Source organism: Ornithodoros turicata, chromosome 7, assembly GCF_037126465.1.
Source record: "Ornithodoros turicata isolate Travis chromosome 7, ASM3712646v1, whole genome shotgun sequence".
NCBI classification, from domain to species: Eukaryota; Metazoa; Arthropoda; class Arachnida; order Ixodida; family Argasidae; genus Ornithodoros; species Ornithodoros turicata.
This window is the reverse complement of record NC_088207.1, coordinates 37,304,035-37,330,574: the sequence shown is the minus strand read 5'-3', so window position 1 is coordinate 37,330,574 and position 26,540 is coordinate 37,304,035. Positions and strand designations below refer to the sequence as shown.

The 26,540-nt window shown below is 46.1% G+C and overlaps 2 protein-coding genes across 4 annotated transcripts; both read right to left on the bottom strand.

The window, feature by feature from the left end:
- Window positions 1-711: 711 nt before the first annotated feature.
- LOC135399841 (neutral amino acid transporter B(0)-like) lies at window positions 712-9,323 on the bottom strand. 2 transcript variants are annotated; one of them, XM_064631580.1, is made up of 6 exons: window positions 9,168-9,323; window positions 8,881-8,946; window positions 7,388-7,607; window positions 2,515-2,909; window positions 1,666-2,456; window positions 712-946 (listed from the first exon to the last, which is right to left on the bottom strand). In XM_064631580.1, the coding sequence occupies exons 1-6, from the start codon at window positions 9,192-9,194 to the stop codon at window positions 769-771; spliced, it is 1,677 nt and encodes a 558-aa protein (XP_064487650.1). In that variant the 5' UTR covers window positions 9,195-9,323; the 3' UTR covers window positions 712-768. The 2 variants fall into 2 exon arrangements, with proteins under 2 accessions (XP_064487650.1, XP_064487651.1); XM_064631581.1 differs by lacking the exon at window positions 9,168-9,323 and having other exon boundaries at window positions 8,819-8,897.
- Window positions 9,324-11,256: 1,933 nt separating this feature from the next.
- On the bottom strand, window positions 11,257-19,967 carry LOC135400976 (sodium- and chloride-dependent glycine transporter 2-like). 2 transcript variants are annotated; one of them, XM_064633035.1, is made up of 16 exons: window positions 19,693-19,967; window positions 19,423-19,543; window positions 19,229-19,360; window positions 18,311-18,486; window positions 18,045-18,223; window positions 17,401-17,533; window positions 16,724-16,858; window positions 16,563-16,666; window positions 16,320-16,444; window positions 16,138-16,250; window positions 15,931-16,059; window positions 15,767-15,863; window positions 15,615-15,715; window positions 14,439-14,594; window positions 13,668-14,075; window positions 11,257-11,629 (listed from the first exon to the last, which is right to left on the bottom strand). In XM_064633035.1, the coding sequence occupies exons 2-16, from the start codon at window positions 19,541-19,543 to the stop codon at window positions 11,282-11,284; spliced, it is 2,457 nt and encodes an 818-aa protein (XP_064489105.1). In that variant the 5' UTR covers window positions 19,693-19,967; the 3' UTR covers window positions 11,257-11,281. The 2 variants fall into 2 exon arrangements, with proteins under 2 accessions (XP_064489105.1, XP_064489106.1); XM_064633036.1 differs by lacking the exon at window positions 14,439-14,594.
- Between the last annotated feature and the right edge of the window lie 6,573 nt (window positions 19,968-26,540).

The following is a 26,540-nucleotide window of genomic DNA, read 5'->3' as shown; positions in this document are numbered from 1 at the left end:
TCTTATACTCCCCGTGCGCTCCTTCGTTTAGCATTAGAAAAACGAATGATCATATAACGTAATTCGTGGGTCAGGCATTGGTATAGGAACTTTGACAAGAAGTATAAGAGCTGCAAGCATCTTGTAGTGGAAGCAACCTCCGAAGAGAGAGCGCACATAGAGCGAGCGTACAACGAAACTTGGCTTACCGGACGGGCCCCGCCAGCGGTTTTGCTACTTGAGCGGAAGGATGTCAGGGTCGGTCGCATTTGTAACGGAAAGAGATCCTTCACGTGTGTTAGGGAGGGTCCACCCGTTATGTCACTTCCAAATCCGAATGCCGAACTGTGCTTGAAAGAGTTACTCTTGCGCGGAAGTCGTATGTTGACGCACGATACGTTTTTAAAGTTTCTTATTCCTTAGTTTGAGCGGCGAGAATGATATATGCCTACACCTTGAACCACAACGTGAGGGTGTGAGAACGGGGATTTGCGGTGGATTTTCACCTCGAAATTCGGAATTCCGTAGTGACGTGCGACAACCGTATGTGCAGACTTTTTTCTTTTTCAATTTGGTGCGCGATGTGTTTCTCGCAATTTTCGAGCGAGGTGCGAAGAACCGCTGGGGTGTTATCTAAGCATGTTCTAGGTGGTGGCGTGCATATACCTCTCGTGGAGCTGAATACTATTGTGCTAGATCTATCAGCGAGACCCGCCCAGGAACACAAGCCTCTGTACATGGGCACGGTTCTTTAATGAAGCCAGTCGGGAACAAAAGTATTGGAGTTTGTCATTCAGCTGCAGTCGCTTTGGAAGTGTCTGCAGTTCCCGTGACTTGAACGGTCGGTACGTACTGGTCTTCGATAGCTCCGCATATGATGAAGTCAGCCTCCTCCTCCACAGTGGATTGAAGGACGGCTACGGCAACGCAGCCGCTTAATAAGTTGATGGCGCTACAAAATCGAGACCTGCGAGCAAGAGGAATCATGGATGGCTCAGTTGTGTGCCAGTATGCCTAGTTCGTGCGCTTGTTAGCTACAGTCGTATGTCAATACACGGATGAGGCGCCATGCTTCTGCGCTAAGACATTACATGTCGCAAAAAAGTAAATCGGTAGGGGACCGATATTATTGGGTCTTAAACAAGGTTGCTCGGGGGAACACCATCGTCAACCCTGACGCACCTGATTCGCGAAGGAATGGCGTATAATATCACTCTGCCGGCTGAGAACATTGTGCAAGAACAAAAAGGACAAGCATGAGAACCCCAGGTAATGACAAAATCACGACATGAGGTTTCACCACTTGTGGCATCAAGCACTGCGTTCATGACCTGGTATTTTTGAGCGAAAGTCAGTTCGAGCGCGTCGAGCTATGTTCCCAGCAGCTTGTAGGTTCCGTTGCGGTGGACGTCTTCACTTGCAGCCTACCTTCTCTGGATTCTTAAGTACTTCTCTCAAGTTTATACGGAAACCAGCTTTTTGCAGTATGAGTGAGTACATGGGTTGTGATTACGTTGCCATAGTAGGCATTCTTTGCTGCGTTTTTGTTTGTAGACGAGGAAAAGGTATCCCACGGGCGAGGGGAAAATAAATTCATTCCTAGAAACGTTCTGGAACCGAACTGGCTAACAGGACTGTCTCTAACTTCTTATTAGGTACACAGGAAAGTAAACAATTTCTACTTACAGCAACCAATGTGTTGCCATTACTAGTCCAACGTCGTTTGGAGAAAGATCAGCCACGCGGAGTAGCAGCGCCATATGCGCGAGGCCTCTGAGAGATGGGTGAAGTCCGTGCACTCCGAGCGACGAGAACGCACCTGCTATGGTGACCATGATCCATTTCCCAAATCCAAGGTCCGCTTGTCGCAGCTGAGCGATAAAGGCGACAGAAACCACTTCGTACAGCGCTGTGCCGTCGCAATTGAACAATGCTGCAAAGGGAAGCACAAACCGCACTATACCAGGACAGGCTCCTATTCGAGTCTCCAAAATGCTCATGGTCACGGGACTCGTAGTTACTGCAGACGTAGTTCCGAACGCTATGAATATTGGATAGAGAACATTTACGAAGAAGTGTGTGGCGTTCTTGCGAACGCAAACCATGTAAACTGTCGGCAGGAATAGGAAAGCATGGACGCCCAGGCCTAGAAGGACTGTGAAGACAAATATGCCGAGATGCCAAACAACACCAGAAACGTCTTTCACGCGTAGGACATCGGAAACGATCAGGGAGAATATCCCGATGGGTGAGTACTTGAGGATGACTTCGGCCATGTGCATGAATTTGCTGCTCATGAGGAGGGAGAAGCGAATGAGGCTGTTTTCTGGACCGTCCCCGTTGTATGCAATTGAGAAGCCAACCATCAGAGAAAATGTGACAAGACCCAAGATATTGGGACTCGTGAGCTTGTGTTCTATTACCGTGGCGATCGAAGAATGGCTCTTTTCGTTTCCAGTGCTCAAGGATGTCTCTGTCTGCAGAAGGGAATACATTAATTAAGCTATAATTCAGAAGGTCATGCTCCTTTCTTACCATAAACAAGAAGGCTTCCATAACGTTTCCTGGTACGATATTCCTCACTATGTCGAGCACATCGTTGAGCCCTACGTCTCGGATGTGCGTCGCTTCTCCGCTGTCGGTCAGTGGATTGGGTGGAAGGCTTTTTGCACGTCCTCCAGGACGAACAACCATGGCGAGTATAAGGCCTATGACGGCGGCAACGCAAGTGGTACAGAGAATGTAAACGAGGGTTCGCAAGCCCACTCTGACCAACATGCCACGTTTCCAACTTCCTGCTGCGCCTGTCACGCTTGTCATCGCCAAGGGAATGGAAAGGCAATGCAGGACACGCGAGAAGATATCACCAGGAAGCCGGAGCAAAGCAGCTTCTTGCAGAGTCCAAGTTCCGCTGTGCCGTAGGAGGGATCCTAAAGGAAGAGACGCGTGCACATAAGGTGTCAAGCCGGTATTTCACCTTTTTTTCGTCGTGACCTCTCCCGGCTTTTGGTCTATCTTGAATACCCGCATTGGGTGATGGTGCATGATAGATGATGGTGATGTTCCTGTTTAATGAAGGGTTGTGAGGCTGTGGCAACGTGATGGGCTGTGAGTAAGGCACGCAATTGATGGGATGTTGAATGAACTTCCAGAAACGTGCGGACCTATGGTCCGCGCTCTCCCTCTGAAAGTTATATGCCTTTGTAAGATCACTTGGGAGCCCCATGAATTCCGGGGGTCGTCCCACAAACATTACATCACATCACACCAGCATCATAACCCGTCATTAGACATGAACGTCACAACCCGTCACACCAACATCATCGTTCACCACATTATTCTCCATCATTTGACGGTGAATGATGCCCGTATTCGTCGCCTTATGGCGCGGAGCATGCAGTGGTGACAAGTCCACTCTTCTAGGTCGTAGTGTCATGCGAGTTATACCGTTGAAAAATTTCAAACAACTGTTGCCCCTACCCGTGCTCATTTCTGTCTCCAGATATTCCCCTCCCTCCCCCTGCGTTGAAGCTGTTTCCTTATGTTTTGTAATGCGTTACCATTAATCGTCACTGTTCTGGAAAGCATAGATAGAGACGTTACCCGTTAAAAGGAACTCGTTACGAGTTAAGTTACCGTGCGAAAAATGTAACTAAGTTCTTAACTAACTAAGTAACTAACGAAGTTCTTCAGCCTGAAATGTCACTCGCGGTTACGGAGTTACTTAAAAAAAAGAACGAGTTACTTCCAAGTTATTTTGGACACAAAATAGCACTACACAGGTGCAGCACGCGTGAGCAGTTGAGTTTGCCCTTGAGTTGCGGAGTAGTGCAACACGTTTAGATAGTTTTCGTTTATGTCTAATAATTCGAACGATTTGCATCTTATTCCCTGTGGGCTCACAATGGTTCAGCTTCATTTCAATGACAGCATTTCTCACTTCCTGAATAGAATAATGTCATTGATTGAATATCACGTTTTATGGCATAAAATGCCATGAAAGAACCGGAGAGAAAGCAAGAAAATAAGTGTACGCTAGTTAAAAGCGAATTAGAAGTAACTTGGAACTTAGCTTAAGTTACTTTGGCAAAGTTACCTGAAAAAGAAACGGGTTGCTCTGAAAGTTACCACGGCGCAAAAGTACCGAGTTAAGTTACAAGTTACCAAAGAAGGGAACTTAGTTACAGTATTGAGTTACTTGTAACGAGTTACCGCGAACTCTGCTGGAAAGTAACGCATTACATTACTTTTTCATGCTTGGTGTAATCCCATTATGTACATTCATGAAGTAGCCGCATTACTTTGGTGTTATTTAATACATCACATTACCTTTTGACATTACGTAGTCATGTGCGTACTATAGAGCGACGCAATTGGTCTTTCACTGCATCACGCGTTAACTTTGGTAAGTACGTATGAAGACCTGTTCCGACATATAGTGATTTGCAATATATGGCGCTCGAAAATAGCGCTATATTTTGCTCATCGCAGTGTTGCAAACCGCAAAAAAAAAAAAAAAAGAAAAAATAGCGCTTGCCGGAGTTGGCGCGTGTCAGTTTTTTCAGCGCTAATAATAGCACAGCATTCGTGTTGGCCAATGAGAAGCTCCTCCAGCGATGACGTCGCGGAAGTCGAGGGCATGTTTTGCTTCCGCATTTGCGACCGCATTGGAAACGGCGGGGTTGTCATCCAAAATGTCTGATAATTTTCCGTTCAGTCAAATGATGGAACTCGTTTCTCCTCACGTTGTCGAACTCCGGAGGCGCCATGATGGGAGAGACCGGAAACGACCACCGAACATCCGCTAAATTGTAGCGCTAGCGCCGCTTTGCAAGTGAGAACCTTCCGGTGACAGTGAGCGCTGTTTTTGCGCACTATATTAGCGCGCTGCTATATGTCGGAACACGCCTTTCCCGTGTCTGCAACATTGCTACGTGTGATTAATGATTTCGACCAGCTCCTGTGGCATAGTGGTTAGGGTGGCCGCTTTCCACGCCGAGACTGGGAGGTGACACGGGTTCGAATCCTGTCACCGGCTGTGCTGTCTGAGGTTTTCCCTGGGTTTTCCGAAGACCTTCCAGACGAATGTCGGCACAGTTCCCCCTGAAGTCGGCCCAGGACGCATACTAACCCCTCCGTCCCCCACTCCTTCCTGCTGTCCTCTCTCCATCTGTCCACGTCTGTACGCCGCTCATAGCCACAGTTGCTTCGCGGCGCTAACACGGAATTAAAAAAAATAAAAAATGATTTCGTTGAGACGAGAGCAGTACGCATAATCTAACAATAGACAACATTAATTGCGGTGCAGAAGGGGTCGGTGTCCGGGTTCTGCCCTCCTCCTCGGTGATCTTGGTGAGCGACAAGGGTGGCTGGGAAGGACCAAATTGGGGTGTTGCTCTTCTGTACCATGCTCAATCCCTACCTGCTGGTTTTAGACAGTCCTTCAACTTTCATCCCAAGTAATGATTTTTTTATTCCGTGTTAGCGCCACGAAGCAACTGTGGCTACGAGCAGCGTACAGACGTTCACAGATGGAGAGAGGACAGCAGGAAGGACAGGGCGTTGGTGTTGCGGCCTGGACCGACTTCAGGGGCAACCATGCCGCCATGCCGCCCAAGTAATGAGTAACGCCATTACGCGTTACTCGGCCAAAATGTAATGGCGGTACATTGCTCCTCCACAAAATGGCATTCATTAGCATTACTCAGTACCGTGATACGTATAATTAGGGTCTGACTCTTTCGTGTTATTAAATGCTTTTCCTGGACTCGGGTGGGAAGACGAAGAATCGGGTGCTATTTTTTAATCTGAAATTGGGGGTGAAATCTGGGTGTTATTCATACACTCGTCGGGGTGCTATCGGGTTACTTCTGCTTTCTTGTCCAGAAAGAGACCCGTAGTGGAAACTCCACATATTGACGAAACATGCATGAAATGCACGAAAACGTCAGACCCTATACGCAGGTCAACACCGGGAATGTAAACACCCCAAGCAGCACAACATCTTGGCCCAATATTGGCAATACCGGCCTAAGATTGGACCGATATTGGGCCGGTATTGCCAATACATATTGGGCCAAGATGTTGTGCTGCTTGGGACGCCACGCACCTGAAGGTGGCGCGTGTGAGAGCCCTTCCCCAGTGCCGTGTATGCCAAAGGGAGTCTGGCCATTAGGAGGAGCCTAAAAAAGAGGCTCGACCTGTCAATCAAACTTAGGCGCATTTCATTGGTTACCGTTTTCCATGGGACCTGCCATGACACCAAATTTTCTCCAAGATGGAGGATGGTGCTTGGAACGGCGAAGCGGAGATTTCGTGACAAAAAATCTTCAGACTACTTTAATTTCATACTGTGAGTATATATCCTCATATACGCATCTGCAAAATCAGCTTCAACTTTCGCTCCGCCATCATCATTTACGTGAAAATGGTATGTTTCATCGCTAACGTAGGCCTAGTTAAGGCCTAGCTAAGTTAGGCCTAGTTAAGACCGTGATACCAAGAAAATAGCAAGAAGGACGACCCTTATACGTAGGATTTTGCACTATATAATTGCATTTCACTTATACATATATCTTTGCTCATTTTTGATTCGATCTACTTACATTATGTGATTTAAATCTTCATACCGGTAGCCGTCTGCTACGAAGAAGCGGTTGTACCGCTCTCCTGGCCAATCACTTCTGCCAGCAACCATTTCTGCAATTCTGAGCCTTCCCAACATGCCTCTCTCCATGCAGATGGCGTTGATAAAAGTGGGCACAAAATCCGTCGTTTTGGTCTGTCACCAGTGATATCCGTTTCAATCAGAATCAATCGAGTTTCTCCAAAATGGTGGCACACAGTAAATAAGGGTGAGGTATAAGTACTGGATGAATGTAATAAGAGACAACTGTATTTCGACCTGTGATTGGCTAGATACCTCGAAAAGTGGGTGGAGCCTCAGGTATAGGCAGGTCCCATAAATGGCCAGACTCCCTTTGGCATACACGGCACTGCCCTTCCCCAGAGCCGTTTATGAGGAGAGTTTGGCCATTGTGTGATCTTTTGCCGTCCGGAGAAGGGGAACCGCCGTGACGTCAGAGACGTCATCGTTCCGCCCACTTGACCGGGATGAAAGGCGGGCCTCGTCGGCACGGGGGGATTTTAAGGCTGTGCCTCTGCTCCAAAATGGCGGAATGGGAGATTTCAAGGCGATAGCTGTGATCCAAAATGGTGCCACTGGCCTTGGCGCCGCCCATCGTGTGACGTCAAATGGCGCGCTTTGAGACAGGCTCCTCCCAGTGGCCAAACTCTCCTCATAAACGACTCTGCCCTTCCCTAGGAAGGGCTGCCATTGTCACAAAGTACCCACAATGCTACAAAGTAGCCTCCGAAAATGTCATCGGGCCTCGGAGGAAACACTTACCGAAGAGAAATCCAATAATGACGGAGAGGAGAAGGAAGAGAAGCAAAATATTCCTGACAAGCATATTGTATACGCTAGGTCGCTTCTCGAAGTCTTGGGAGAGCATGTGGAAGTGTAGTCCATCGTTCCGTTCAGAGCTGGCTATTTCTCGTGGTCCTCGCAGCGGACCAAATACCAAGGAAGATTTGCGTGTTCTGCTGAGAGGCTGGGAAGTGAACGCCTACAAATAACGTTTCGCCGTTGTTATTCCGCCGTATCACTCCAGTCTGCTTTTTTTTATTGGATAGATTTTTTTAATATAAAAAAAGCCTTTGCAGGCGGGTTATACGGCTATGCGGACATTCTGTCGGAGAGAGTAGATAACTACGAGGTGAGTAACTCCTTGATTCTATTAATTTACGTTTTATTTGAAAGTTTTGGGGGAAAATTTGAGATCACCGAATTTAAGCCAGCGGTTATTTAAAGGCAACCTATTTTCTTTAAAAAATCCGAAACGTGCAAATACGTTGATACCCCCTTCACCGTAATGTCTGCCTACAAAAACAGCGTATGTAGTGCTCTGATAGATTTTTCAATACCCGCTGTATTTGGCAAGACGTAACCTCCTGCTGCCTCCACGTCAAGAGCGCGATAAAAGATGAAGGTTGAAACAATTATATGAACAGTTATAGTGTGGTTGAAGGTGGTCATATTATATCTAATACCGATATAAATTTGGTGCGTACGCAATTAAATGTAGTCACACTATCGTATTACCACAATTTTTTTTTATTGCCGTCTAAAAAGTTCGTTAGTAGTTTCGTGTTGGACTTCGTTAACATGTAAGTTTGTCGAGCCCTATGCGATTGTACAAAATACATTATCACGCAATACACCTCTCCCTGTTTGTAAACAAATGACGTCATTGTGTTCGACAGCGCCACCAATTTGGTAGAGTTGAACTACGCTCGAAGCTAGAGGCGAACAAGGTCGCGCTCGAAAGCCACGATCTTGAGGGGTCCCTTAAAGGGATGCGGTCTTTGGTCCTACTTTTCTTTCAATAGGAGGCAGCGAACAAGTGTCCATTCGTGGAACCCAGCCCTCCCCTTCCGATTTCTTTCGGTTTCAGTCTGTCTATACCAACATCATGACGTTTCTCGGGTAGAGGTCAATACGGAACACTCCGTCAGAGGCTCTTGACATTGTCCCTCGAATATATTCGAGATGGTTATGCACTCTGGCTAATGCGCTTCCAAACCCAAGCGGGAAAATGTCTGCAATTTCGAGTGGTTCTTGAAACAGTCTCCACTCGAAACCACCTCGAAAACCACTTCGTCAGTTAGTTTGCGAGCGGAAATTGTTTCATAAATTGCAAACATTTTTCGCGTGGGGAGAAAGATGTAAACGACAGCAGTCTACTTATTTGCGGCCGAATGAGGATAAATAACGTACATCATGGTGACATAGATGAACCTTGCGCTACACACGATGATGATGCATATCTCATGTCCTACCATTTCTCGTGACGGCTTCTCGTGACCGGCTTGCTGAACCCATCGGCTGTATTTCATCTGCTGGGCCTGCATTCAATGCAAGCACAAAGCAAACGCGTGAGATAAATTTCTAATCATATTATTACCAAGCGGATAAGCTGCACCAAACAAGGGAAGGTAAATGCGTATCGGACCCCCGTTGATCCCTCTTCGCCATTGCTATGCGTGCGAGGTCTAGATGTACTATCAGTGTATACAAGGAATAAGTGTGTATTCTAGTAGCGTTGAACACATCAATTATGGTATACCTGCTGCTGGTTCCTCGACTTCATCATGATGGTAGCAAAGCGACTGGGAAGAACAAGGTAGCGTGACCACCACGTGACCACTTTTGCTTCGTCGCGTCCTCCTCGAGATCACTACACGTAACAAGAAACGTCCATATTTTCCTGAATGTGTTCCGTGAACGAGCATGCGTACTAGAGTGTGGCCAGTTTGCGACGCTCTCATCGGTAATTATACTGCTTGTAAAAGAGAGCATTTCCTTTAAGATGCTTAAATAGCGTCAACATACTAGGAGGTAATTGTTGGTTGTGTCGCTGGCCACCGTGGATGGCAGTTGTACCATCTATAATTGTGATAAATGTATTTGTAAAATAAAATTATGACGTCAAATAAATTTAACTTTATATAAACAGCTTAGGGAGTCGTCGATGGCAACGTGTTGACGTAGCTTTGTACCCGTTTAGACCCTCTCAACGAACGAGGTGCATTACGGGTTTTACTATACTGCGGATATCGAAATCTCAGTATTGTCAAAACCAATCACTGAAGATTCATAATTTGATTGGGCACTTAGAACACGTTTATTTGTCAAAGGAAAAATATGTTGCACGTCAGCCGTGACTATGTCAGGACTGGCCGCCCAGCGCCTGCACTTCAATACGAACGAAGGAAAAAAACCTACCTGTTCACTCTTAAAAATGAACTTCACCGCAGCACGCTTTTAGCCAACCATTATCTCGAATGATATCGCTATGTGCCCTGATTTGTTCAAAACGGTAGGCGTACGCCTTTTCTGTGACACTTATGCGGTTCATAATTGTCACAAAAATGGCGTACGCCTCCAGTTTTCAGCAAATCAGGGCACGTAAGGATATCATTCGAGATGATGGTTGGCTAGGGGCGTGCAATGCGGTGAAGTTCATTTCTAAGAGTGGTTGTTTGACATCAACTCAGGGAAGCCTCAGGAATATCAGGTTTTAACAGCCCGAGGCTATTAGTTTTTCACCAGACCACCTTCGTTAGCTGCCAGTTTTCGTGCGGACGAAGTAGACGACGATCATTCTTAGAAAAAAGGGTGAAGCAGTTAAACCTTTTAGGATGTACACTCTTAAAAATGAACTTCACCGCATAGCACACTCCTAGCCAACCATCATCTCGAATGATATAGTTATCTGCCCTGATTTGTTGAAGACGGGCGGCGTACGCCTTTTATGAACAATTATGACAATTATGAACAGCATAAGTGTCACAGAAAAGGCGTACGCCTCCCGTTTTCAACAAATCAGGGCAGATAACTATATCATTCGAGATGATGGTTGGCTAGGAGTGTGCTATGCGGTGAAGTTCATTTTTAAGAGTGTAGTAGTTGTCGCATATGTTGTATCTAAGAGGTTGCAAAGTTCTACCTGCTGCTTACGTATGATAGGGTTACCGCGTTTGATTCGGTGAGCGAGAGGGGCGTACGCCTTTTTGTAGCAATTTGGATGTATGATAATTGCTTTTACTACTTTTATACACCCTTTATCAGACGCTCTGTTGATCTAGGTGGTAACTATATAGAAGTTACCACCCTTTCACACCCTTTTTTCTTTATAGAGTATATCTAAGGTGGTGACGACACCATGTCTACGTGCTTCCCTGAGGTTTATATTTATTGTGAACCTACAAGAACGCTAAAGTTATGAGGCATCATCGCTTTGCGCATCCTGTTGAGGCGAAGGGCAGTGCCATTACTACGCGTAGACGGAAATGGTTAATACCTCTGTCACTGATTACGCTCTCCGCGCAGTTCCTCAGTTCGCCCCTTTCCCTCAAGCTCTGACGTAACCTAATGCGGCACATGATTGGCCGCCCCCCGACACAACAAACTGGACGCGGAGAGCCCACGTGGAGAAGGAAGCAACGAAGCAACCGCAACCACAACATCGAGCACGTTGGTTACTCCGCGCCGACCGGTGAGTGGAGGAACACTGCCCACGTGATTTCTCCGCCCATTTTCCCCTCTCCTGCGCAGAAGTTCAACTTGCGGAGCGTATGGCAATGAGCTTCCAACAAAAACGCACGTCAACCTTTGAACCAGAAGTACGCGCGCAAACCACATAGACCTATCCATAGTCTTGAACAGCATCCGATTGTTTTAATGCAAATGTGCCCGCTCATTCCCACTGTTCGCACTCGGTGCCAGGCTGCCAGCTAGTACCTTCGGGTCGGCAGCGACATCTCTGTCGCTTTGCGGTGAACTGGCTTTGACGGCGAACTTTTCAGTGCTGCCCAAGCTGCCGATTGCGGACCTATTTCTCGACGTGATGGTTTCGCCTTTTCTTTCGGTCTCGTGCTGCGCTTCGGGAGAGGCGGTAGATTTCGTTTTCCTCCTTTTCTTCTTTGTTTCTTTTTTTGGTTTCTTGGGCTCTAGCGTAGGTACACCGCATTTGCTCGTACCCTGGATGGGTGCGCTCAGTACCGGAGAAGGTTCTTCCTCTGGAGACTGGAAAGAATAAATGAATAGACCTTGTATCGCCAACTGTAGGATGAGACAAGCGTTAGCTTGCCCACATCACGCTTCAAAAATAGACCACAAAACAGCAACCGCCTGAGATCCCTCAGAAGCCTTCATTGGGATCGCAAGCGCCACCTGTGGTACGCAAGGGCTCATGGGAACCTAGAGCGCCCTATAGAGCGTTACGAGACGGCCAGAAGCGGAGGTAGAAGAATTACAACATTCCCGGTGTGCGCAGTAGCGGCATCAACCGAGGTAAACCATAACCGAAGCAGACGACAGAGTAGTGTCCCTCAAAGTTCCCATGCTGCATTGCACCGCGCGCTTGATGGCGCGAGCATCTTTTTAAAGGGACTATGAAATTTCCCGAACCCCCATACTTTTTTTCGATGGAAACTGTCCTTCCCGCAGAGAAACTAATATGCCACAAATTTTTCCGGACGAAATCGCTCCACTCTGCGAGGAGCAAGCGCTGGAAATGTCTCTTCCGCGTTCCTCCTCTCCCGCGCATATTTCCCTGCCGATGGTGTAACTGTACGGACCGCTCTTCGGTTCCCCGTTACGTCATCGGTGTTGCACAATGGCAAGTAATGCCGCGAGCTCGCGCTGTGGCTGCCGCCACTGCCGAAATCTGCCGATCGCGCGAAAGCTGCTGTCATGGAGATTTCCACTCCCGATGAACGCATACGCGGGATCCTACGGCGCATGCTCCTGGCGGGATTCCTCGGCTCGGCAACACGTCACGATGACGTGTTGCTGAGCCGGCCGTGGTCGCGTCAAGTTACCCGTTGTGTCTCCGCTCGGCAGCTCGTCACGGCGCGGCGCCAGCTGTCCTCCCTTCCCCGCTCCGTTTAAATTCGCCCCCGAGAAATCCGCTCGCGCGACGAAAGTAAAATTTCGGTTCTAGACTCAGAAAAATGTCTTCTTTCGAACGAAACGAAGAAAAAATCGTTTCATAGTCCCTTTACAAGCGTCTATTGTAGTTTTACATCCGGTGATATCATATCACAGCATTTTACTTCCGGTAATGCTACAGCGCGTGAGCTACGTCTGTTAACCAGTGCTCTCTACAACACGCCCCTTGTATTTAATTGGGCATTTACTCTTCGCTGCCGTATACATATCGCAAATATTTTTTTAAGGGTACCACGTGCTTCTCACGGTACATCTGCTACTCCTGTCGCGCTCTGTCGCTTATTTATTCGGAAAACGATATTCCGAGACAGTCAGAGGGATATTACCGCCAGCAGATAAATGCAGTCCGCACATAGAGAGTGGGGCGTCCGAGAAGATGGCAGATGCCAGGTAGGTAGGCGGGGAAGCAAGACTCGCCTGTTTTGTTTAAAAGCACGCTGCTGTATGCTGGTCTTACTTGTTTTCGCAACCTGATCACAAGCACATAGCAGACTGGAAATGGCACTGCTTCGACTGGAAATCAGACTGCAAATACCGGGTGTCATGTTGGCAATACTGGAAACCAGCAGTTCGTACTCACTGGATATACTGGAGTTTCAGTGGATACATTGGAAACCAGTGTACACTAGCTACTGAGTTTTACTGGGATAACTGGAAGTGACACTGGGTATACTGTAAAGTGTACACTGGTTACTGGTCATAGTCCCACTGGACTAACATTGATCAGAGATGGGTAAATGAATTTTTAGTGCATTATCTTTACTCACTTCCAAAGTAGTAATTCATTACATTAATCGTTATTCTTTCGTGCTTTGCGCTACTATATCATTACTTTTGTAGAGTAATAAAATTACTCGTCATTATACATTATAAGTTTACATTACAATTATAATTTACAATACAAATTTACAATTATAAGTTACATTACAATACAATCACTTTGTCATTATACATTATAAGTTTCATTATAAGTTTCCAACACAGTTACTGTAGGTATTCGTAACGTGCTTGCCATACCAACGTGCCATAGACACACAGTATCACATTTTGATTCGTGCGCGGCTTCCGTTTTTCTGTACCCGTTCTTATTTTGAGGTAAAAAATCACCCACCAGTTCCTTTTTGCAGGAGAGCTCTTCGTCCTCTTCATTGGCAGTCGGGGCTACGAGTTCTTGAAGAATATCTTCCGGGCGGTAGTACCTTGGTTTGTTGCCCAACCGTTCCGGCGGTTTCGGCAATCCGCATCGCCTTGCGAGTGCCTCATTGAATGCCCCTGGGAGAGGGGATGCGGGTACGTCGGGAGCGAAGGACACGGACCGCTCAGTGGTCACACTTTCTCGCACCGCGGAGGTGTCGGAGGTAACTTCCCCGTGACGAGTCTGTGTTGTTTTCAACGATGACTTTGTCGGTGTTTTCGTTGACCACAGATTGAACTGCGTCAACAGCCTTTGATAGCGTCTGATGTCCATGCTACTTTCTGGTCTCCAACGACCCAGCGGACTTGCTACTTCGCTCCATACCTTGTGTGAAGAGAGACTTAAAATCAGGAGGCGCCAGCGGGAACGCGCATAATTCTGTACATTACGTACTAAGGCGTGTACACACTAAAAACAGAACTTCACCACATAGCACGCTGTGCGCTAACCATTGCCGCGAATGATATGGTTATCGCTTCTGATTCGAAGAGAGGGGTGGGCGTACGCCTTTTTGTGCCAATTTGGATATATGAAAATTGCCACAAAAAGGCGTACGCCCCCCTCTCTCTTCGAATCAGAAGCGATAACCCTATCACTCTTGGCAATGGTTTGGAGCACAGCGTGCTATGCGGTGAAGTTCTGTTTTTAGAGTGTAGGAACCGCTGGGTTAGCGAGGAACAAACTTACAAAATAAAACCTGCTGAGACAGGCGCACGCGTAAGTAATGGTAAAGCTGGTCCCAAGAATAAATATCCATGCACATAGAAATCGGTTGAAGGTTGAAGCCTGCGCTCCACTATACTGCACAACCAGGTCGAGTACCAGCTCTGTCACGATTAGAACCTGGGTGGAAATTGCGATATATATTTGATTAAGGCCGAGATTGGAACCGCCAGTAGACAACAATGGTTTCGTTTCCTTTTCGTGATACGTTCCTTATGGCCCCCACACTCTTAAAAATGAACTTCACCGCATAGCACGCTCCTAACCAACCATCATCTCGAATGATATCGTTATCTGCCCTGATTTGTTGAAAACTGGAGGCGTACGCCTTTTATGTGACAATTATGAACAGCATAAGTGTCACAAAAAAGGCGTACGCCTCCAGTTTTCAACAAACCAGGGCAGATAACGATATCATTCGAGATTATGGTTGGCTAGGAGCGTGCTATGCGGTGAAGTTCATTTTTAAGAGTGCACACTGTAAAAACTTCACCGCATAGCACGCTCTGCGCCAACCATTGCCACGAATGATAGGGTTGTCGTACACTAAAATAAATGTACACAGTGTGTACAGTGTACAGAACTTCACCACATAGCACGCTCCTAGCCAACCAATATTCAAGATTATATCATTCTGTATCCTGATTTGTTCAAAATAGGGGGGAGGCGCCTATCTGGGACAGCATAATGTGTCCCAGATAGGCGCTTCCTCCCATTTTCAACAAATCAAAACACAGAATCATATCATTCGGAATGATGGTTGGCTAGGAGCGTACTATGTGGTGAAGTTCTGTTTTAATGCCATAATGAATGTCAGGGACAGTATATAACATGCAAGGACAGAACGGCTGTACTTATGGTGCGTGTCAGTAGCGTAGCCAGAAAAATATTTCGGGAGGGGTTCTATGGCAACTTTTCATGGGGGAGGAGGAATCTCCCTCGTTTCCCTTTCCCAAGTGCACTACCAAAGCTACGATTTAGAGGGGTTGAACCCCTGAAACCCCTCCTCTGGTCACGCTACTGTTGCGTGTAAGGATGCCTCGTGACCGGTGTCCTGTTCGTAAATGCGCGTGAATCTAACAGAAAATGGACACATCATGATATGTATCTTCCGTTATGTGATCCTCTAGAAATACTTACAACAAGCAAGGAAGGTATGATGGCAACCCATGATATTCGAACAAAAACGCTGGGGTATTCCCCTATCATCGTGTAGAAGTCGACCATAATTCTTTGCGTTCCTGGGATATGAACATATAAGAACGAATATTATCTTCACAGGGGATAATTACCATAGACGCACAGAAACACGGCAACCTCCGTTAGCATAATTATGGCCGCAAGCAACTCAAGGTTCCTCGATATGAGCCGTGTGAGAGTGAATCCCGCCTGGAACAGCAAAAGTATACATATTCTGTATACCCCCCTTTTGCCTCATTTTTAACTGCCAAGTAACCTGTGTGCTTAGTAGCAGGCCAAGTAGGTAGAACACGGCACAAAAGAAAAACGTGAACTCATCACGAACAGAAGCAATCTCAGGGACATCATACGAGAAGGTTTCGAACATCACTTCGGGACCCATTATCTGAAATGCGAGAACGATTACGCTGAACGTTGTCTCCACATACACTCCAAATAAAGCGCAGTTTGCGTTAACACGTACCATACATCCCAGCGCATTGGTTAATATCCATAGGAAATAGATAGCGCACGATGTTCCGGAGGGATCAATGACTGTCAATGCCTCTGGGACGATTTCATGCTGAATATTCGGGTCTATCGATAAAGAATGTCGTAAGTCGACAAGTAACACGTCGTGAAATTTCCAGCCGTATTTGTCTTTACCTCGACCGAGGACGTGATCGATGTCGACGCCACGTGTCTCAGCCAAGTAACTGACGAAGACCGACAGCAGGACTCCGCACACGATGTTAGTGGTCAGCTCCATCGCTATCACTGTAGCGGTGACACTATAACAGGATCAGCTTCTCACTGTCACTATATCCCTATAACTGGCTGGATCATCATCATCATCAACAACACCAAAAGTACAGAGCGTATATAGGCTGGTCCGGAAACGTCACTCACTAACGGAAGTCATTCTTGAACGGATTGAAGCGGGTAACATTGACAAAGGGGCTGCCGAAGAGACTGAAGTTGCTGACAGATATCCGTAGAGCATCTCGCCACATCTGTGGAGCCATATAACATCAGCAGGGAAACGGTATCACACTGGTGTCAACTCATACTGTTGGTCTTGACAATCCCTGCAACGTCCTTCCGAACAAGAAGCTCATTCCCACACCTGCACCCTTGAGGACTAAGGCGTGGCCTATGGTAAACGCCATTGTCACCAAGTAGATGCCAGCTAGGATGTAGAGCGCCTATGGATATAGATAATTTGCTATGAAGAGATTCGTATACCAAAACAGCTAGAGTACCAAGGAGCTCCACCAACGCCACCTAGATGGAGAAAGCTGCTAACTCGTCGACGTGACGTAACAACGAAGAGTCAGCCAATCAGGATCGTGTTTTCAACGGCGGTAGCCAATCACGAACGTGCTTTCAGCGGTCGTAGCCATGGAGACGAACCGCCGTCGTCTGCGAGTAGTGATTGAACGTCCCCGCGTACTAGATTGGAAATCTCCAAAATAAAGCGCAAAGCGGTGCCACATCTTTCTCAAGACTGATTTTCTGGAAAGCATGTCGCAGTTTTGTCTACAGATTCAGGTCTACAGGTTCCAAGTCAGCTGGAATCGTTTGCGAGTTCTTGAACTCGCAGAACGGCGCATCGCAGTAGCAGACGAATTCTGACTGTATATGTCCACGTAGCGAAGGAGGGAGAGGAGGTAATAAGCAGGCCTTTTGTGTCTTTAGTTGGCGTTGGCTCGACAAGGGACGGTCGGTTACGATAGAGAGCGCTTACGTATTTGGCCCTTTGTATTCCCTTCCTGGCTACGCAGAAGGCAATCAACCATAGGATAGCTGCGCTCAAGGCAAGCTGTGGGTGCACGCTTCCTACCTCCCACGGATTAGATCTCAGGCGGTATACCTTGTGCCTGGGTAACAACAACGGTGCAGCTGTAGCGGAAAAATCCAGAGTTCGAGGTAACTCGTTACTGTAACTAAGTTCATTTTTTTTGTAACTTTTAACTTAACTCGGTACTTTCGCGCCGTGGTAACGTTCAGAGAAACTCGCTTCTTTTTCAGGTAACTTTGCCAAAGCTAAGTTCCAAGTTACTTACTAAGTTCCATGTTTAGTCAATTTGTTTACAAACAGGGAGAGGTCTATTGTTGGATATAAACGAAAACAATCTAAGCGTGTTGCACCCCTCCGCAGGCAACTGAACTGCTGACGCGCGCTGCATACCTGCGTAATGCTATTTTGTGTCCGAAGTAACTTGGAAGTAACTCAGTAACTGCGAGTTACAGTTCAGGCTGAAGAACTTCGTTATTAACTTAGTTACATTTTTCACACGGTAACTTAACTCGTAACGAGTTCTTTTTGACGGGTAGCTTCTCAATCTATGTAAAAAGCTTGCCACGAGACAGAGCTGTAGCGGCTCGTACTTGACGAAAAACCAGATGGAAGGGAGAGTTCCGTTGATACATGGTTCTGCACTGACATTGGCGTAGACATCGCGCGGAATAAAGGATGTCTTCTCGCCGGTGGTCACGGGTACTCCTTCCTTCTCTCCGTAGTCCGAGAACTGCTTCACGAGACCTTCGAGTAGTGAACTACACAGCATCTGCGAATATATTGTTTGTTTTACTTTGTGTACCCCGGAGCAACGAAGCAGTGGAAGTCTACCTTCCTTGAAGTATAAGTGCAATACCATGTGTTTTTGCTGGACGTAACATTCGTTGTCCTCATGCACCCACGGCTGCGAGCAGCTGGCCCAAGGTAGTGGGCTGTGGAAGACGTTCAGGAGGAAGACAGCTCCGTAGGATGACTCCGTCCCGAACGTTATCATGCCCAGGGTGAAATAGTACGTCAGTGTGTAGCCTAGACCTGCATGGTGCAGCGAATTAAGGTATAGGTCTAGGGCGATGGTTCATAACTAAGATATTTCTACGGTTTTCAGGAGGCGTTCCAGTACGCAAACCGTAAACTAGTGTTCCATTGCGATCAGGAGAACAGGTCGACTCTGCACCCACCAGCATAATTTCATTAATAACAGGAGGCACTAAACAGCCAATGACGATATCGTGTTCATCAGGGTTGCGGAATAAGGTCTCCCATTCATTTCCAATTCCATTCCGAGGAATGGAGATTTGCGATAATTCCATGCCTTTCAATTCCTCGGAATAAAAAGGTATGGTCAGTTCCCACTCCTGGAATGGCTTGGCAACCCAATTCCATTCCGTTAATTCCCCCAATAAATGAAGAGGACCGGTAGCCATACTATACTGGCAAGTCTGGCAGTGCTAGAGGAGATTGACACTACCAAGCACGGAAAAAGCACAAAAAGGCAAGGTTATTTCACACTTGACCGTGTGCGGGTGCAGGGCAAAGGGTGCGTGGGCAGAAACCAGCACGTTGAAACCAAACCTGCCGCCGGGGCACCCAGACCATTCCCTTCCCATTCCTAGAACAGTTTCCGTCATTCCATTCAAATTCCATTCCGGGCTCTGCTAAATCTGGAATGATTCCGGAATCATTCCAACTCCGGAGTGGCAACTCCGCAACCCTGGTGTTCATAGATAGAGCGCTTTATCGAGTGCGTGTCGTCCTCTGACAACTACAGGCTTACCTCTGAAAACAGGCGTAGTGTCGAAGATGCCGAGGTGTCCAAGTCCCGAAAACTGACTGAGGGTACTTTCCAATTGCATTATGGGCATTACAACGCTTACCGTGAACGTCGTGTACGCGAGCAAGAATGGAACTGCAACGTCACATCATGTACGTTTGAAAAGTGTCCAGCTGTACAGATAGGCCTGTACATACCACCACCGTGTATAAAAATCAACCGGGGAAGTTTGAAGATTGTGTTCTTGCCTATTAGCAAGACCGCGAAGGTAACGAATTGATGAACCTTGCCATCGTACTTCGAACTCTCGCCATCCATCTGAAAATAAACGGACATTAGAGACGCATTGAGTTTCCCCAAATCTGCCGGCCGAGCTGGTGCATAGCCTTCGCGGAAACGTCCGTTGGACGTAGAAGGCAAGTATGCACAGAATTATTTTGTCAATGGTGAAAAGCTACCGCACTCACCACACGCCTATGAAGAGACACCTTCCTGAGGAAACGCTCGTCACAGTCAACAAGTCAAACTAAAGATAATAGCGAAGCAACTTCTGAACAGGCGCTGTTGTGGAACTGTCAGGAATGGCGAATATTTCAATAGTAAAAGGGCAGACAGCAGCACGCGCACGGGTGTTCTTTCGCGCGCCTGCCGAGCGAAATGATTTTATAGCGACAAGAACAGAACGTGCTGCATATTTGAAGACGCGAAAAGGGACAGGGCTGTGTTGTTGTCTTCCCTCTGCCTTGCCCACTGATCTCTATGTATAAAGGCTGGATCGCGCATGGGAGAGGGGCTCGTGGGGGAGAGGCGTGCCTTCGGGCCGCCATGTTGGTGGGCCCTAAAGTGCTGTGTGCGCCCATAGAAAACAATGGGAGGCAACAGAGATTGTGAGTATTTATTGCGCTGCAAGCATTTGTCGTTGTTTGTCATCACACAATTTTGTAAGGTGCCAGTATACTGATGTATCCTAACAGTGTTTCACAGGTGTCCTGCCGTTCGATTCTTAATTACGTTATGTTTTGCATTCCGAAACTAGACCGTCACTGCAGTGCAGCGCTGGGGATTGTACTACAGCACGTTTCCCAGCCAATATTTCAATAAGAAACGACTTGAGGTTAACAACAACCATGTATATAATATCCCGTACTGCGTTCTGGACAAAAATTGTTCCATAAAGAACGGTCCGGGAAGAGATATACTCGCATGGCAGAAAGAGATCGTTCTGTAGAATCACAGCCGTTGTTTTAGCCGTGTATGCGTTTAGTATGATTTATATCAAGCATCGCCTTAGCACGAGTCTCTTAGTAAACGACAGCGGTGCTTTGCCTCGCAAATATGGACACACCGAAGCAGCCCAAATAATTACTTCACGCAATTAGATCACACTCTTTAGGACAGTTAATCAGGTATAGTGATGTAAGCTTAATCAATTAAGTTACTTAGAAAGTGGTAACACCTCCTTGAGACACAGAACGTATCTCTTTTTTAAGTACAGCCCTTCTATGTTTGTTTGCTTCTTCCTTTATTTGTTCTGATTATTTGCAGGCGCGGTTGTGCCAAACTGAATGTCCTTCTCCAGCGCTCATATGCTTTTGTTGGATACAACTGCAGCGTGAGAAAAGTTTGTCATGCTTGTTATGTGGAGCATGTTCGAAAAAATGCAGCTCCACATATGGTCTTCAAATTGCAACAGGACTATTTGGAGCTTGAAACAGTTGTGATTTTGTCATCTTGACCCTCGTGTACCCAGTCTGTGAAACGCAAACAAAAAAGTCTAACACGATATGCTTTTGTAATGAAGATCACTGATGATGAGTAACGAGAATATACGAGTTCAAGTTTATTCAATATTTTATATCATTCATTATATTATTTAACGTCTTATGTCTAGTTTATACAACATCAAGTTTATTCAAGTTCAAGATTTATTTCTTGCACTTATGCGTTTCAGAATACAATGAACGTGCAGGGAGGTCGCAAAAGGCTACATTTATTGTTTTGTGACCTTGCTACAATGGCAATATATATTTTAGGAATGACAATGATCAGGTACGCTCTCTAAATTTGTAGCACTCAATTTTAGGTTGGAATGAGCAATGAATAGCAACTTCCATCCTGATATTTTCTCATATATGCTAAATTTTAAATTTAATGTGATCGAATATGTGATAATATAACAATAATATATAAGAATATAATATGTGATAAATGAATGTGATCAACAGTAGATGTAAACAACATGAGTAGCCAGAGAAGCAGGAGGAGCACGTTGCAAAAAATGCAGCTGCACATCTGAAACTCCAATCATTATCATCGTCATCTAAAAGGGAGTGTGGTAGCACTGCCGTGAAACCAGGCACGATTTCTGAAGATCTTCTATGACACTTTCCGCAGTTTGCCACTTTTCTGCAGCGTCAGACTCTCTCATAGGAGTTACTTTTCAGTAACGGTGACTCCCATCTTACATTTTAATGTGCGAGGGCTCTCTTGCACTGCACATGTACGGTTTCCAAACTGCAACATGACGATTTGGAGCTTGAAACTCGAGCCCTGGTGTACCGTCTATGAAATGATACCAACTGAATCATGTCTGAAACGTGATATTTAATGGAAGATGGCTTTCTTGGTTGTGCGTTCTGCGTGACAAAGATGTAACACGATATGCTTTTGTAAAGAAGATAAGTGATATTATGCTCTATGAATGAAGAGAATATACATTTTTCAAGTTCAACATTTATTCTGGCATATACGCATTTCAAGATACAATGAATGTGCAGGGAAGTGACAAAACAATACATTTATTGTTTTGTGACCTCCCTGCAATGACAATATATATCTCAGGAATGACAATGTACACGTACACTATGCAAATTTGTTGCACCCAATTTTCATACATGCTGAATTTTAAATTTTTGTTTTGCTGCCTATGTGTTCAGTGTATTACAAATTGCTTAATGCAAACAACACTTTAATTTCAAGCTTTTTGCTCCCATCTAAGATATTCCTATCCTGGAGGAACTGCCACTTCGACACCATAAAATATTCAGTAGGTTTCACTCTGGCAGGCCCTGCCACTGCAAATTTCCTGAATTGAAACCCTTCAAACTGTGTCATAATCTTAAATACGTCAATATTTCTGCAAGTAGTTGACATGCTCGATGACACTCCTCCTGCAGCTAAGGCAACTAAAAAAAAGAGTTCCAAGAGGCCGAAGGTAAACCTACAGCTGCACGAGTGTGATCAACAGTAGTGCATTCTCAATAAATAATTTTCTTCTTATAGCGTACATATGCATGCCTATTAACTGGAACAATTATCACAGTTCCCTGACAAGTTTTAATTTCTGAGAGTGTACTGTAGAGGCTGCTTAGATCAACAACAGTTCATACAAGGTATTATATACTGTGAATGCCTTTAAAAATCCCATGTGACACATATGCCTTTACTTTATGGAGGTGCTGTGGTAGTCAAAGTTTGTGGGCATTACGCAGGTTCTGCACCCATTTCTTGAGTATGTTGAGGCAGCTGTGAAGTAACCTGCATTGATGATGATTATTCCAATTTTTATGGTGCATCGACAACAAAAGAAATAATACATCAGAACATTGGTTTGGGTGCAACCAGTTAAAAATGAATATGTTGTTTAATAAATGCATTGGACAAATGTTAAAACATCAGTTTAAAACATGGTTTACAATCCCTGTATCTTCTAAAAATTAAAAAGATTAAAAACTATTCTAAGAAGAAGTACAATCTCTAATTATTTTATTGCTGGGTGAAGGAGCCTAAAGTCTAAGGTGTGTTTCTGATGTGAACATGTAAGAAAATATGCAGAACTGAGAGAGGCTAACCACAGTGCGTGCACTGAGGTTGTTCCTTCCTGTAAAGTAGAAACCAGTGGATGAGGAACGTGGTACTTACCTGTACACCCAGCCGTATCACACTGCACACATTATTCACTGGGTAGCCCTCATGACAAAACCTGTATTGAGAGACCACTTTTGCCTTAAAAACTGCTACAAATAGCACGACACGCTACAAATTATTACTATCGTAACAAGCTGACGATACAGCTCAGAAACAAAGGCGTTATTCAAGTCGCGCCACACCACCGTTACGTAGGATTCTTTGTCACAAATCAAACCAAGGCACAAAACAATACCAATACATGAAAAAAGGTGACAATCGTGGTCTCATTATGACGTAATACCGAACTTGTGCGTGAAGGTAATTCAAAGAAATGAATGTGGCACTTGGCCACTTGCTTCCGCAGAGAACACCGTGTACCATGCTAGCAATGCATGCAAAAAAGCGCTCGAGTGCTCGCACATATATTGATGACAACACTACCTGTGTAGTGTAACGTGTTCTTTCAAGCATATTATGCACTCAAACTGTATTTGCCGCCGGGTATAATGCAAGTGTGCTCGATTGAACGTCGGAAGAGCGATCAAGCAACCTGCATCCAGTGCTCGTTTTGGGCAAAAAAACACTTAATAATGGTCAACTAAATATACAGAATGGACGCCTATTTATTCCTCGATAAAGAGTGACTCACCTGTATAAATTTAGGCCCTGTAACCTTGCCAGTACGGTTGGTACGACCGTAATTGCAAGAAGTTGCTATGATCGCTGCGGCGACTGTTGTGGGTACAGTAAGATGGCGGCCGGTTTCTTCACGCTCGCGCTCCCTATCCGCCATCCAGCCTTTTACAATCGAGATCAGTGGCCTTGCCGCATTCTTCTTCTTCTTCTTCTTCTTCGTCTTTCTCCGCAGTGGCGCATAGCACGGGGCAATTGGCCACGGATCGTGACATGAGGGCCCAGTTAATGACGCATTCTTCACATGTGCATGCTTTTATAGTCGATGATTCTTCTTCTTCTTCTTCCACCACTAGGAACAGTGGCCACCAGCCACACAGGGCGATTGGCCAGGGTTTCGTGCATAGTCGATTCACTGCACAGACTGCACATACGTGAGGCCGACAACGGCAAGCCCTTTCAACACCACCACCACCCCCACCACTGCACAGACTGTAATCTTCTTCTACTTCTTCCTCAAAGATGATGGCCGTGACAAACTGTACTCTTGAGTGTTCGGTGCTGTATGGCCAGTGGATTAGTCAACGATGTTAACGATAATATATTGTGTGTTCGGACGGGGTACGAGGATGTTTATAGCACGGGATTTCTAAGACTATCAAATGAGGTGTTATTACGCTTTCGTTTTTATTTCTCTCTCTCTCTCTCTCTGCTGCTGCTTCTTTTGTTTTTGTTTTTTTAGCGCGAGCCACCGAGGTGTCACTATGGTAACTGCCATAGTCTCACTTTAGCAGGCAAAACAGAAGCCGCGAAGGACCTGGTAGAGAAAGCGCTGTATTGTTTGCACAGGAGGAGGTTGAAAGGCTTCTCACACCTTTCAAACCTGTAATCGACGCGTCCAAACGGTGTAGTGATATGGCTAAAGTCACTAAATAGGGGTACAGTGTGTCGCATTCCTTTTCCGCGCCGGAGCCGACGTTCCGTGTCCGCGATTGGGCCGATCGTGTCACGTGGTTTCTCCTTCCAAGAACGCGCCGTCCATGTTGAGTCCCCTCCATCCAACCGGTTTCCTCGATTGCGAGCTGGTTCGACTGCGCGCTGTTCTCCGGCGGAGAAGGGGAAGATTGGCGTCCCATTGCTAGGCCACGCGCAGAGAGAGAGAAAAAAAAGGGGGGAACTGGTGTACCGAAGAGGGGAATAAAGAAATGGGGGATTACGTTTGTGACGGACGACGAGCCGAGGCGACGCAGCCGAGATGGGACCCAAGATGGCGGTCTCGTTCGCCGGAGTGGCTCAGTGTCACTACTCTGCTCCCTTAGTGACTCTATAGTGATGGCTATCCTTGGTATGTGGGAAGTGTCTACCGGCAGCTGTGGTTTCTCATGTGACATGCCGATTTGGGCGCCATCGAGGTCAGTGAGGTTATGGACGTGAGGGATGGGGTGACGGCACTGGTGCAGTGAGTCCCCCACGATACGGTATAGGAGGCTGTCAAATCAAATTTCGGGATGTGACGTCGGCCACACGACTGGAATAGCGCGCATCGGTATACCGCGTTTTCGGAAACGTTACACTGAACGTGTTCCAGAATATTAAAACTGGCTATTGTTAGGCGCTCTAGTCACCGGGGGGTCACCAATCCTCGACGCTTTCTTCGGCGTCACCTATAGGGGCTAATCCCATTTGCCGGAGGATTGAATCGCCGTGCGGAGTTTGAGCCCTATCTGTGCGAGTTCGTCCTTTGAATGTATCGACTTTGCGCTGGGGTGTTTCTTTTAAATGACTGTTCGTTTCTTCTTGTTTTTTTTCTTCCTTACCCGAAAGCACGAGGAACATTCTTCTGCGCATTATACCCGTTATCGTCATTTTCAGGTCACTTTGCGGCTGTAAGGCCTTCAAATGCCTCTTACGGATCAACACGAGCGCATTTCATGAGCATCATCCTCTTACAGCCCATTAAATGTTAGACTACACGATCAGGCTTCACATTTGCAGCGTTGTTCTCCGCTGATATTTATTTTTCGCTACCGTATAGTTGTTACGCGATGCAAGGGTAATTGCTCTCACAGATAGGAAAGATTTAGCCGTAACCCTAAACGAAGTCTCGTTAACTGTATCACCGTAGCAACGCGTGCGGATGATTTTCTTTCGTTGATGTCCTGCAGATATTCATTTTGCGTCATCGGAATAGTCTCCAAGTGCACTGCACATGCGCAAACCCTGGATCTCTGCCCCCGTTAGAGTTGTTGAGATTATGTCCGTGTTTCGAACGCTCCGCGCGCTGCGGCCTGGATAATGGCATTGCCGTATCAGAGGGGATGGATTTGATGTCCTCGTAGAACATCGCTGTTTCGTTGCTTGTTATTCGAAATGCGAAAACGATGGACCATGTCGCAGCACCGGCAGGCGGATCGCTCGGCAATAACACGCTGCCACCCAACACGTTTTTTTTTTTTTCGCTATCCTATATTTCAAATGGGTGCGTGAATAAATAGATTCAATGAGATGCAAATAGTTTTTATGTGCAATGGGTCACCAAAAATGGCATAAAAAGCCTTAAAAAGGAACTGTAACGTGAATGGGAGACCTGTAGAAACCGTATGATTTTCTGAAAGCTTGGAATTTGAACACTTCATATACATATTAGTTCTGCTGTATATTGAGCATTTTTTCAGCAATCTAATTTCAAAGATTGTTACGCAAAATAAGCTAGCAGACTCAGGAATCCAACCTTGAGGCTACTCACGCGCCACCTATTGAGAACGCAAGCGAC